This window comes from Pezoporus occidentalis, unplaced genomic scaffold (assembly GCF_034315485.1).
Source record: "Pezoporus occidentalis ecotype Australia unplaced genomic scaffold, CSIRO_AGI_Poc_V1 ctg279, whole genome shotgun sequence".
NCBI classification, from domain to species: domain Eukaryota; kingdom Metazoa; phylum Chordata; class Aves; order Psittaciformes; family Psittacidae; genus Pezoporus; species Pezoporus occidentalis.
Window position 1 is genome coordinate 549,962 of NW_026914708.1, and position 13,003 is coordinate 562,964.

The 13,003-nt window shown below is 44.4% G+C and overlaps 1 protein-coding gene across 6 annotated transcripts in view; it reads right to left on the reverse strand.

Moving 5' to 3' along the window:
- Positions 1 to 612: 612 nt before the first annotated feature.
- The window catches only part of LCMT2 (leucine carboxyl methyltransferase 2), a 29,119-nt gene continuing 16,728 nt past the window's right edge, over positions 613 to 13,003 (reverse strand). For 2 of the 6 annotated variants that reach the window (XM_062625239.1, XM_062625235.1), the window contains 4 exons: positions 11,676 to 11,773; positions 4,974 to 5,161; positions 4,753 to 4,888; positions 1,509 to 2,350 (listed from right to left, as the gene is read on the reverse strand). In XM_062625239.1, coding sequence (XP_062481223.1) covers positions 2,054 to 2,350; positions 4,753 to 4,888; positions 4,974 to 5,161; positions 11,676 to 11,773 — 719 coding nt within the window. In that variant the 3' untranslated portion in view covers positions 1,509 to 2,053. Of the gene's footprint in view, positions 1,000 to 1,027; positions 1,398 to 1,507; positions 2,351 to 4,752; positions 4,889 to 4,973; positions 5,162 to 11,675; positions 11,774 to 13,003 lie in introns of those variants that run through there. The other 4 variants (XR_009966052.1, XM_062625236.1, XM_062625237.1 and 1 more) reach the window with 4 other exon arrangements.

Sequence of the window (13,003 nt, forward strand, 5' to 3'; positions counted from 1 at the left end):
TACTGCAATAACTTTAGAGATCTCCCTTTCTCATTTTCTAGTTCATGCTCCAAGGAGTCTCCCTCTAGTCATCTTCCACAGGGCTTTCCCCAACATAAAAACGTCCCTGAGCTAATCTGGTCATCTTGCATAAAACACAGGCAAAAGTGTATGTGCCTTCTCAAGATCATCCTAGTTTTAACACTGTGCTCAAATTGTGTTCCATGCACAGTGTCCTCACCATGGCAGCTTTCCAGATGTAGGAAAGTTCAAATGTTAACAATGAGACCAAGTAATGATTTTATGCAGCATCCCCCTGCCCCTCTTGCACTGGTATGCTGTGACCCTTCCAGGAAACAAGCAAGGGCTGCAGCTAGCAGAGTCCTGGCAACAAGAAACCAGAGGAGCAGGAGTTTGTTATATCTAGACTGGACATGAGCTTTTGAAACTTTCAGGTATGACACATGCTACACTTCCTTTCACTTATTTGGTTATGATTGAACATTTCCAAGGGCTTTGTGACTCAGTGACTTCGCTGTACCTCCTGTACCTCCACTGCACAGCACTGTGCAGTCGTCCCTTTTGAACACAGCATTGCTCCTCACTTCACCTTTACTGCTATCACCACAGAGCTACCTTTGAGATACTTTATTTACAGCAAAATAAAGAGCAGTACAAAACCAAGACAGACGTATGAAACCCCTTGTCATAACTGTCCCCCCTAAGCCCACACTTTTACAAATGCATTCTGGATACAAAACCCTTGTGGAAATATTTTGCTGCTCTTGGACCTACAAGTGAATAGATCTCTCACCACGATGCAGCAGCAGGGTTCAGTCCTGTCTGGTCCCTGTCAGTGTTTGTCAGGATGTTGCTGAGGCTCAATGAGACAGGCTCTGGGTTCAGGTGTGTCCCAAAGGAGAAGCAGTTCCCCCCACCACCAATAATCAACAACTCCTCCTCATTTGGCAGAAAGACAGTACTATGATTATGTAGCATTAATGGCCACTCCAGATGCTCCTAAAAAAAGGTTTTGAACATACAAGACTTCAACACGTGTACTTCATACAATGCTGTAGAGGTTATTTCATATCATACCTTCATTAGGAAGTTAAGAACAATCAAAGTGGGTCCCATTTAGTCCACTATACCACACACAAATGTGAAAAAAATAAATAGCTAGAGAACACATGACCAAGGAAATCACAATACGCTCCTCTAGTATATTCCACTCAACAACTTGCAGTTCACTGATTGTGTCCTGGGTTCAGCAGTAGCAGTCATTTTTCTCTTTCTTAGTAGCTGGTGCAGTGCTGTGGTTTTGACTTTCAGCCTGGGAACAGCGCTGATGACACTGATGGTTTTAGCTGTTGCTCAGTAATGTTTACTCTGACCAAGGACTTTCTGGGTCTCATGCTCTGCCAAGGAGGAGGGGAAGTCACGAGGAAGCAGAGACAGGACACCTAACCCAAACTAGCCAAAGAGGTATTCCATACCACAGCACGTCATGCCCAGTATAGAAACTGAGGGCAGCTACCCAGAAGGGCTAGATCACTGCTCGGGTCGGGTTGGGTATCGGTCAGCGGGTGGTGAGCAGTTGTATTCTCTTCCCTTGTTATTTCCCTTATAATTATTATTATTGGTGGTAGCAGCAGTGGTTTGTGTTATACCTTAGTTACTGGACTGTCCTTATCTCAACCCGTGGGAGTTACATTCTTTCAATTCTCTTCCCCATCCCTCTGGGAGCAGGGGGAGGAAGGAGGGGAGTGAGTGAGCGGCTGCGTGGTTCTGGGTTGCAGGCTTGGCTTATAGCACAACAGATTGTTAATGACAATGTCTTTGTAACCCTGAACCCTTAATGATTTTCCTTTCAGGAACATAGCCCATTGCTTTCTGAATCTGTGTAAACCTTCGGCATTCATATCCTGTGGCAAGGAGCTCCAGAGCTTACCTATGTGTCATATGAAGCACTCTTTTGAAGAGTATTGCCAACCAGCTTCTTTTGATGTCTCCTAGTTCTTACATCAGAAGAAGCAATGAACAATCATGCCCTCTTCACCACAAAGGAGACAGCCTAAAACATACACTGATACATCTGCAGTACAAGAAACATCTGATTTATAACCTGTTTATCTGATAATCTGAAGAGATGCTCTTTCATGATGACCTCCAATATTTGAAAGCTCAGGAAAGTGAACCTTGGAAAGACACTTGTTGCAGATAACAGACTGCAGCAGTAACAAAACTCCTGTGTTGACAATTCAACTATCATTGGGGCCACTAGAGTCTGAAGAGGATATGTTATAGAGGCTTCCTTTGTAGAATGCTCAAGACAGAATGCAAATTTTATAAGGGTATCCTCATCTAGATTCTTGGAGAAAGGTTAAGACAGACTTATCTGTTCACATTAACTGTTCCATGGCTTTTTCAAGCAGAGAGAAAGCTGTGAGTCAATGGATTTGGTGCTATCACTTTCTAGTGCATGTATCAAACACTAATACTAATAATGTCAGTGATTTTCTGTGCAGCACTGGGTAATTCCAGTCTTTCAAAACTTAGGACCAATCCACATACACTGTACAGTACTATCAATATTTTAGCTCAGTACTGGGAGGTTCAAAAGCCTACAGAGTTTCACCTAAGTAAAAAAAACCAGCTCATAAGCAAAGGCAGCTCCCAATCCATCCACCTGCATCCACGTATGCCATGTAAATGGTTCTGTTTTTTTAGATACAACTTTATTACTACTTTAACCGTCCTCGCTGCTATCCAGCAACAGAAGTCTATTTAGCCGAAGGATCCTGGGCCACTTCTAACTGCTGCTATAGACAGCAAGAAAAAAAAAATAAACTACATTTAAGCATACTTCATGCTTTATGCCCTCAGGAAAATGCTGCAAGGTCAGCCAGATGCACACATACTGCCTATGATACAAACCAGACCAGTCACAAATCCCAGTTTCACCAAGGACAGGATCCGTATGTACAAGTATCTAAAGAAATTTGTTTCTTTATGTAAAAGATAAATAAAAACTTGTCAAACAACTGAAGCTTTCTCACAGAATAATGAGTTTGGGGTTGGGTTGGAAGGGACCTTTACAGATCATCTAGTCCAACCCCCCCTGCTACAAGCAGGGATATCTTCAACCAGATCAGGTTGCTCAGAGCCCTGTCCAACCCTGAATGTGTTCAGGGATGGGGCATCTACAACCTCACTGGGAAACCTGTTTCACTGTTTCACCACCCTCACTGTAAAATGTTTCTTCCTTATATCTAGTCTGAATCTACCCTATTTTAGTTTAAAACCACTGTCTTATTGTCTTATTGATACAGGCCCTACGAAGAAGTTGGGGCTGTTCAGCTTGGAGAAGAGAAGGCTGCATGGAGACCTCAGAGCAGCTTTCCAGTATCTGAAGGGGGCTGTAGGGATGCTGGGGAGGGACTCTTCATTAGGGACTGTAGTGACAGGACAAGGGGTAACAGGTTCAAACTGAAACAGGGGAACTTTAGATTGGATATAAGGAGGAAATTCTTTCTTGTTAGGGTGCTGAGGCACTGGGATGGGTTGCCCAGGGAGGTTGTGAATGCTCCATCCCTGGCAGTGTTCAAGACCAGGTTAGACGAGGCCTTGGGTGATATGGTTTAGTGTGTGGTGTCCCTGCCCATGGCAGGGGGGGTTGGAACTAGATGATCTTAAGGTCATTTCCAACTCTAACTATTCTATGATTCTAAGTCTGTCCCCATCTTTCTTATAAGCCACCTTTAAGTATTGAAAGGCTGCAATAAGGTCTTGCCAGAGCCTTTTCTTCAGGCTGAACAACCCCAACTCTCTCTCAGCCTGTCCTCACAGGAGGTGTTCCAAGCCTCTGATCATGTCTGTGGCTTCCTCTGGAACTGTCCCAGTTCTATGCCTTCCTTGTACTCCAGGCAGTATTACCACAGATGAGGACTACTCGTGGATTTAGGCTGTTTTGCCCAGAGTATGCCAAAATCACCTTATGATTGTTCTTCACTGAATCACAGAATCATAGAATAGTTAGGCTTGGAAAAGATCTCAAGATCATCCAGCTCCACCCCCCCTGCCATGGGCAGGGACACCTCACACTAAACCATGTCACCCAAGGCTCAATCACAGAAGAGAAGCACAGAGTAGTTGAGGCTGGAAGGGATTTCTTGAGTAACATCTAGTCCAACCACGCCTGTTTAAAGCAGGCTCAACTACAGTAGGTTGCTCTGTACCTTGCCCAGTCAGGTTTTGAGTATCTCCAATGATGGAGACACCACAGCCTCTCTCAGCAACCTGTTCAGTGCTCAATCACCCTTACACTAGTTTTCTTATGTTTAATAAGTAGAGTTTCCAGTACTTCCACGCTGTTTTCTTCTTGTATTTCTGGCAGCACCTACAGCACACAGCTAACTCAGGCTCTGGTCTAATATGTTCTCTTCTTCTACAGACATCTTGAAATTACTGTGCTTGTGCCCATCTCAGCTCTGCTCCCCTTGCCCGGAATAGAGCAGCTCCGTGCCCTTGTCTGGAATAGAGCTGCCCCATGCCCTCCAGTCTTCCGCACACTCACACTCTCTTAACGTTATTATGCTCTCTGAGCAGGTAAAAGCACTTCAAAATCAGATTCTGTGTCAAACAGGGAATATCTATTCCACTCATGAATCTGCTTACTTTGCATTTCTGACTCCATTTCAGGGAATAGCCTTGAAGTTACCACATTCCTTCACCAGACACTGTTTACCCTAAAAAAAAAATTGCAGTACTTACCACATTAATCATACAGTCCAAGCACAGACCGCTCATTAAGTCAATGACAGTGATGCCTGGCACAGAGGATGAGTGAAACCACACTCCACCAACAAGCAGAAGTTTTCCATCATGCACATGTGCAGTATGTGAATACCTGTGAGTTTGAAATGAGATTGAACTCCATTAGTAACAGAGACAGAGACAGACCAAAGATCCACTACTGAAAGCCTTCTGCTTACCTTGGTATGAGAGGGGGGTGTGTCTCTACTGTCTGCCATTGAAAGCCATGTTCAAGCTCCCTCAGAAAGAAAACTGAACCTAATGGCTGCTCAGCTGCTCCCAGACCTCCTGCAATTACCACACCTCCTTTCCAGCTACAGGCAGAGTGAGAGTGACGGCTTTCTGGTATTGGACCCTCCACAGGAATCTAGGAAAACAAGTCCAAGGCTGAAGTTTGCCAGCCTAAGCGCCTTCTTCGTGTCTAGGCTCTTAAACGATCTCTTCCGTTTGCATGTCCTGTGGGATTAACATTCTTTCCTGCCACAGGATAGAACAGTTGCTGGAGGAGAACAAAGTGTGACAGGAAACAACCAGAAAAACACTAACCTACACATCTTTCTCTAGGGACTGCTAAGCAGAAGTGTTTCCATTTTCACTATCTCCAGTTTTCTCTGGCCCCCAGTTTATTTAATATCATTCATATTTAATATCATACCCTTTAGAAGGATGTCCTGGTTTAGCTCTAGCAGTTATTTTTCTCCTTCTTAGTAGCTGGTGCAGTGCTGCATTTCGACTTTAGCATGAGAACAATGCTGATGACACACTGGTGTTTTTAGTTGCTGCTGCATAATGTTTACTCCAATCAAGGACTTTTCAATCTCATGCTCTGCCAGTGAGGGGGGGCACTGGAAGCCACGAGAAAGCAGAGACAGGACACCTGACCCAAACTAGCCAAAGGGGTATTCCATCCCACAGCACATCATACCCAGTATAGAAACTGGGGGGAGTCACCCAGGAGGCCCAGATCACTGCTTGGGTCAGGCTGGGTATTGGTTGGCAGGTGCTGAGCAATTGTATTTGGCATCACTTGCGTTTGTTGTTTTCTTTTCCTTTTCCCCCTTTTAGTTTTATATTCTCTCCCATTGTTATTTCCCCTATCATTATTATTGGTGGTAGCAGTAGTGGTTTGTGTTATACCTTAGTGGGTATAACCCATGGGAGTAACATTCTTTCTATTCTCCACCCCATTCCTCTGGGAGCTGGGGGGGGGGGCAGGGGGTGGAGGAGAAGAAGGGTAGGAGTGAGTGAGCAGGTGTGTGGTTCTGAGTTATGGGCTGGGCTTAAACCACAACAAGGGCTTTATTTCTGCACATTTATTAGAGGCATCTTTCTCTGCATTCTTGTATGCTGCTTTCTGTTCAAGACAGACACCTGAGAACCACAAGTTTCCCAACACATGGACTAATGCAGTGACCAGCAAAGCAGGTGACCAGTGGCTCAAACCAGAGCAAGATAAAATGCTCAACTGCAACACTAATATGCAAGCACTAATATGCAAGCACGAAAGGAAACTGTGTAAGACAAGGGGTGTAAAGGAATTTCATAGCAAGCAAGCTGTTGAGAAAATTTCAGGTCATCTGGTTCATCCCTTTCTCCTAAAGCAAACCCAACTCTATTTATTATCATCTGAACACATGGTTATTTAATAGCTTAAATAAGTCTGTCATGACAAGAATTTCTCTCCTCTTTAGGCAGTCTGTTGCAGCACTTCACAACAGCTTTTCTTAGTGTCCAGTTGCCCTCTCTATAGATTCCCTGTACTACTCAAAGTAAAATTTCAGAACAACTTGTTTGTCCTCTCTGCAGCTATATTTTACATAGCTGAAGATTTATTTGTATCCTGACTCTTCTCCACACTCAACAGTTGCAAGTCCCTCATAATCTTCCACTGCAAGGTATGCAGTTGGTTAATCTCACTGAATACCATTATGGAACTGTATTTGCATCCCAGACACCTCTTTTTTTCAGGAACCTGCATTGAGTATTTAACAAGGGTCCCACTGAGAATAAATGCATTGAAAAGAATAGAAAGGACTAACTCATGTCTTACAGATAACATTCCTGGTTACACACCTGAACACACAGTTTAGGCATTCCACAACAGCATGATTATTGCTTATTCATGTTTAGCTTGTGGTCCAGTACCTAAAGGGAAGCTATAAGAAAGCTGGAGAGGACTTTTTGTAAGAGCAACTAGTGGTGGGACAAAGGAGAATGACTTTAAAACTGCCAGAGGGGAGACTGAGATGAGCTCTTAGGCAGAAGCTCTTCCCTGGGAGGGTGCTGAGGCACTGGCACAGGGTGCCCAGAGAAGCTGTGGCTGCCCCATCCCTGGCAGTGTTCAAGGCCAGGTTGGACACAGGGGCTTGGAGCAAGCTGCTCTAGTGGAAGGTGTCCCTGCCCAAGGCAGGGGTTGGAGCTGGAGGAGCTCTAAGGTCCCTTCAACCCAAACCCTTCCATGATTCTATTATCTCCTGTAACTATGCATGTCTCACCATATAATTGTGCTACGCACTATATTTAAAATTCAGTCTATCTTTAATAAACTGCAGTTTGTTTTCTCCACAAGTATTTCTTGCATGTCAAAGTAATTTTGAATTTTCATCTTGTCCACTAATGTACTATTGAGCTACTCTGCCTATATAATATAGGCAGCTGACATCATCATTCTTGTCATTAATAACTGGACCCCAGGACTGATCCTGTGAGACACCACCATTTCCATAGAGTGAATTCTAATATTCTCAAAGTCTGATTTCCAAATAATTTCACACTACCCTGCAAGGGATCATTGAGTCTAATTCCATGCTCCTTGCAGGACTACCTAAAATTGAACCATGTAACTAAAAGCATCGTCCAGATGCTTCTTGAACTCTGACAGGCTCAGTACCATGACCATTCCCCTGGGAAACTGTTCCAGTGACCACCCACCCTCCCTCTCAGTGAAAAGCCTTTTCCTGATGTTGGATCCGAACTTCCCCTGACACAACTTCATTCCTTCATGCACTGTTGCTGGTCACAGAGAAAGGAGAAGAGCAGTTCCCCCTCTGCTGCTCCCTGTAAACAAGTTGTAGACTGTGATGAAGGCACCCTTCAGCCTTCTGTTCTCCAGGCTGAACAAATCAAGTTACCTCAGCCACCCCTCATAAATCTTGCCCCTGAGACCCTTTACCATCTCGACTGCCTTCATCTGGACACACTCTAATGCCCTTTTTGTACTGAGGCACCCAAAACTGTGCACAGCACCCAAGATGGGGCCACACTGTGGGGACCACAGTGCAGTACAGTGCCACAATTGCCTCCCTCAATTGGCCAGTGATGCTGCGCACAATGCACCCCAGGACATGGTCAGCCCTTTTGGCTACCAGAGCACACTGGTGACTCATGTTCAACTTGCCATCAACTCAGATCCCCACATCTCTTTCTGCAGGGCTGCTCTCCAGTCTCTTGTCTCCCAGTCTGTGCATACAACCAGGATTATTCCATCCTAGGAACAGAATCCAGCACTTGCTCTTGTTGAACTTCATATGGTTGGTGACTGCCCAGCTCTCTGGTCTACCCAGATCTCTCTGTAAGGCCTCTCAAGGGAATCCACAGCTCCTCCTAATTTAGTATCACAAGCAAATATACTTAATGTACATTCAATTCCTGCATCCAGATCATTTATAGAGACATTAAAGAGCCCTGGCCCTATAATTGAGCCCCATGAACACCACAGATGAGCAACCTGATGTAACCCCATTTACTGTAACTCTTTGAGCCTGACCCATTAGCCAATTATTCACTCATCATACTATGTACTTGTTTAGCTGTGTGCTGGACACTGTGTTTAGGATATTAGAATCATAGAATAGTTAGGGTTAGAAAGGACCTTAAGATCATCCAGTTCCAAACCCCCTGCCATGGGCAGGGGCAGCTCTCACTAAACCATGGCACCCAAGGCTCTGTCCAGCCTGGCCTTGAACACTGCTAGGGACGAAGCATTCACAACTTCCCTGGGCAACCCATTCCAGTGCCTCACCACCCTTACAGTAAAGAATTTCTTCCTTATATCCAATCTAAACTTCCCCTGTTTAAGTTTTAATTCATTACCCCTTGGCCTATCACTACGGTCCCTAACAAAGGGACATATTGTGAGAGACATACCATCTGTGTCAGACACAGAGGCAAAGAAGTCATTAAAGTCTGCACTTTTTCTATGACCCTACTTGTGAGGTGCCCGACCTCATCAAGTAACATCTTCATGTTATCTCTGATCCTCCTTTTGCTTTTAAACTAGCTTCTCTCTCTTTTTTTGCTGTTTTGTTGTCCTTCACAGTGCTGGCCAGCTTGAACTCTCATCAAGCTTGGCCACACAAAACTTCTCCCCACAGTGGTAAACAGCATCCCTGTAGTCCCCTGTGTCACCTGTCCTTGCTTTCAATACACATTCCACCTGTAGTTTCAGAAGATTCCTGCTCAGCCAAGCTGGCCTTCTGCTCCACTTGCTTGACTTCTGACACTTTGGAATTGACTGCTCCTGTGCTCTTAAAAACTGACCAGCATTCATGGTCATCAGTGCTTTCAAAAGCAGATTCCCAGGGCACCTTCCTAACTAGTTCCTTCAGCAGCACAAAGTTCCTGTATCCTGTGTCAAAGTTTTGCTGGCAGTTGTCCTATCACCAACAATTTGAAACTCAACTACTTCACATAGTCACTGTGACTAAGACAACCACCAATCACCACTATGCCCATGAGTCCTTCACTGTTTACAAACAACAGATCTGGGAGGGCACCTTTCCTAGCTGGCTCCTTTAGTACCTGCACCAAGAAGTTATCTTCAACATGCTTCAGGAATTTCCTGCATGAGGTTCCCAGTTGTCATCTAGGAAGTTAAAATCACCCATAAGGACAAGTGCAGCTGATCTATAGATATCCCTTAGCTCCTAACAGAGTAATTCATCACTATTATTGTCCTGCCTGGGTGGCTGATAGTAGACTCCCACATCATCTGCTTTATTGGCTTTTCCTTTAATCCTTACACAGAGGCTCCCAACTGTGTCATTGCCAACTGCAAGCATCACACCACACAATCCAACTCCTCCTTTACACACAGAGCCACCCCTCCAGCCTCACTTGCCCTGCCTATCCCTCCTGTAGAGCCTAAAACGATCCACCATGAGACATCAGTCACAGGACTTGTTCCACAAGGTTTCTTGCTCCATGATGTCTTGCTCTGGGACTAGGCCAAAGATTCCAGCCCCTCTTGTTTACTCCTCATGCAAACATTAGCATAAAGAAATTTCAAATGTGCTCCAGTGTACTCAGCACATCATGGAGTGGAGTGAAAGGCCTTGCCCAAATGCTGTCCCTCAACCACTGATGTGCTGTCCTGGGGCTTATCACTACTGAACCTCATTTTATACTCTTTTATCCCTTCAAATCTAATTTAAAGCTCTTCCAATAAACCCTGCTAACTCCTGTGCAGAACCCCCTTTTCCCCCTTGAGAAAGGTGCACTCCACGTGTTGCCAGCAGCCTGGCGTCATGCAGACTGACCTGAGATCAAAAAACCTCACATTCTGCCAGTGACACCAGGCTTGGAGCCAGGTATTGATTTACTGGGTCTTCCCATTTCTTCCCTCATCATTCTGTGTAACTGGAAGGGTGGAGGAAAATATAACCTGTGCTCCTGAACCCTTAACCAGTCGTCCTAAGGACCTGTACTATCTTTTGATAGCCTTTGGAATCTTATAAAAATTTCATTGCTGCCTACATGAAAAAGCAATAATGGATAATAATCCAAGGGTCATACCAGGGTAGGAGGTTTTCTTGTAACATCTTTGACAAATGCCCCATGGAGGCAGCAGATTTCCCTAAGGAAGTGGGTCTGGTCAGAGTGTTAGGCCTTCTGTTCCACTCAGAAGAGAATCTCCTATGAAAATAATACCTTTTTTTCTTAATGGAAGTGGTTTGATGCAGGGCACAGGCCAACTTAACCTTGGCAACACCTCCAAGTTAGATGGACCATCTCCCTCATCATCTGGTTCCACTTCCAGAACCTCGTACCTGTTGTACAAGGGCACCTGGGAAGGTGAGGCAGTCATAGAGGAAATGCACCTGCTGCAGGAACTTGTCACAACTTTCCTCTATGCCTTAAATCACCAGGTTCTGCTTGGCAGAGCTGCGCTGTGCCCCATCTGCCTACCCTGGTCACAGTGCTCCCCAAGGGGTTCTTTTACAGGCGTGAGAAGCTTGGTTGTGGCTGCTCCCCTGAGGTTTCTGCAGTTCAGGAACCTCCCTGCATGCTGGAGCATCCACTGCAGATTGTTCAGCAACTGAGTGAGCTGCCTGCCTCAGTGACCGAGGAGGCTCACAGGGAAATCTTATCAACATGTGTAAATGCCAACTGGGAGAGATGAAAAAAGACAGACAGAATGTGCTCAGTAGTGCCCAGAGTCAGGGCAAGAGGCAATGGGCACAAACTGATATACAAAAAAAAGCCCCACTTAAGCATAAAAACCCCTCACATTTTCCTATTAGGCCCTGATAGGTTGCCCAAGAGGTTGTGAAGGCTCCATCTTTGGAGATCATCAAAACCCAACTGGACAATATCATGAGCAACCTGCTCTAGTTAGAACTGCTCTAAGTAAGGGTGCTGTACTAGATGATCTCCAAATGTCCTTTCCAACCTCAAGTATTCTGTGAAGACTATATTCCAATAAATGCCAAGGTGTTCAGAAGTTAGCTCTGATTCTAACCACAATGGAGTGTGTCAGTACTGCCAATGTCATCCTCTTCAATATGGCAATATCTCTGTAATTTAGTTGGCCTCGCAACACAGCAGCACACACCTACAAAGCGAAGGCTATTTCTACTTCTCAGGCCTCCTTAAGTTCTTACCCCAGTGCAGGAAAGGTCTTGAGTGTGCAAGAAATACCAGTCCCCCAGCACAGGCTCCAGAGCAGAGCGGCCACCATACACAAAGAGGTACTTCTTGCCTACAGAAAAAGACAACCAGGTGAAAAGAGAAGTTAGAATCTGTCATGTCACAAAAGAAGGCATAGAGGGGAAGCTGACCAAAGCCAGAAATTAATGCTGGCAGGCAGAGGTTTAAGACACTATTTATATTGAGACATCCTGCAACCTGATGAACATTTCCAGATTTTAGCAGTAAATGCAAGACATCAGTTCATGAATACAGGAATTACTCTTGCATCTACATCTTTTATAAGACATGGAGACTAAATATTTTTACTAAGAAGCTGTATCCTTCATGTCTGTGGTCATTCAAAAGACCCCCATCATCCACTTATATTATGTAGTTTCTGAACGTTTAAAGTCTGAATGGGAATTACACGCTGTAGTCTCAACACCAGAAGGAGAAACCGTATTTTTTAATACACCAAAAAGATTTAAGGAAGAAAAATTAAGCAGTAGAAAGATTACACCTGTAGAACTAATGGAACTAGAAAATCTGAAGTACAGAAACCACAGCAACACAATGAAATCTATTTATCCCAGGAAAAACAGATAAAACCTCCTAAGACAACAAGAGTTGTTCATACAAAAAGATGATGATAATTTAAGGGTGTAGGAGTTAATCTGGAGAAGCCTCAAAAAGGAGGTACAAAAGGTGCACAAGTACTTTGGGTAAATGTCAAGGATGTGTGTTTACTGCACTATACCCTGTCAGCTCACTTCTTTGTAACAGGCTGTGCAAATAACACAAGCGTGGTCACTTTAACTACAAAGCAAAATCAAGACAAAAATAAGAAGATACTATAAAAGACAAAACCCAATGAATTATTTAGAAAATTTTATTTGACCATTTAGAATTTGTTTCTTTGATATAAAATGTTAACTGGAAGGCTGAACCCTCAACTCCACTATGGTGCTAATTAAACTCCACTCCACAAATTCAAACTATGCTCCAGACTCGAGTAACAACTGCTTAACAATTCCCTTGGTGTTTCCTTCAGTAGCTCCCTGCCTCTCAACAGTGGAGCAGGAAGCAGCTTAAGAAAGGTCAGCTTTCACCACCTGAATTCCACTAAGTCCCATCACTGACCTGCTAACAACTGCTGAAGGTTTTGCCCCTTACAGTCAGTATCTCTTACTAAACAAACCTTCAGCATGCCACTGCAGGGCTTGATTCTAGACCTATTCAGCACTAGTGAGTATGTGTCAGTTGCTACCAGAAGAGTGCCTCTTCTGAGGCACTTCTCCTG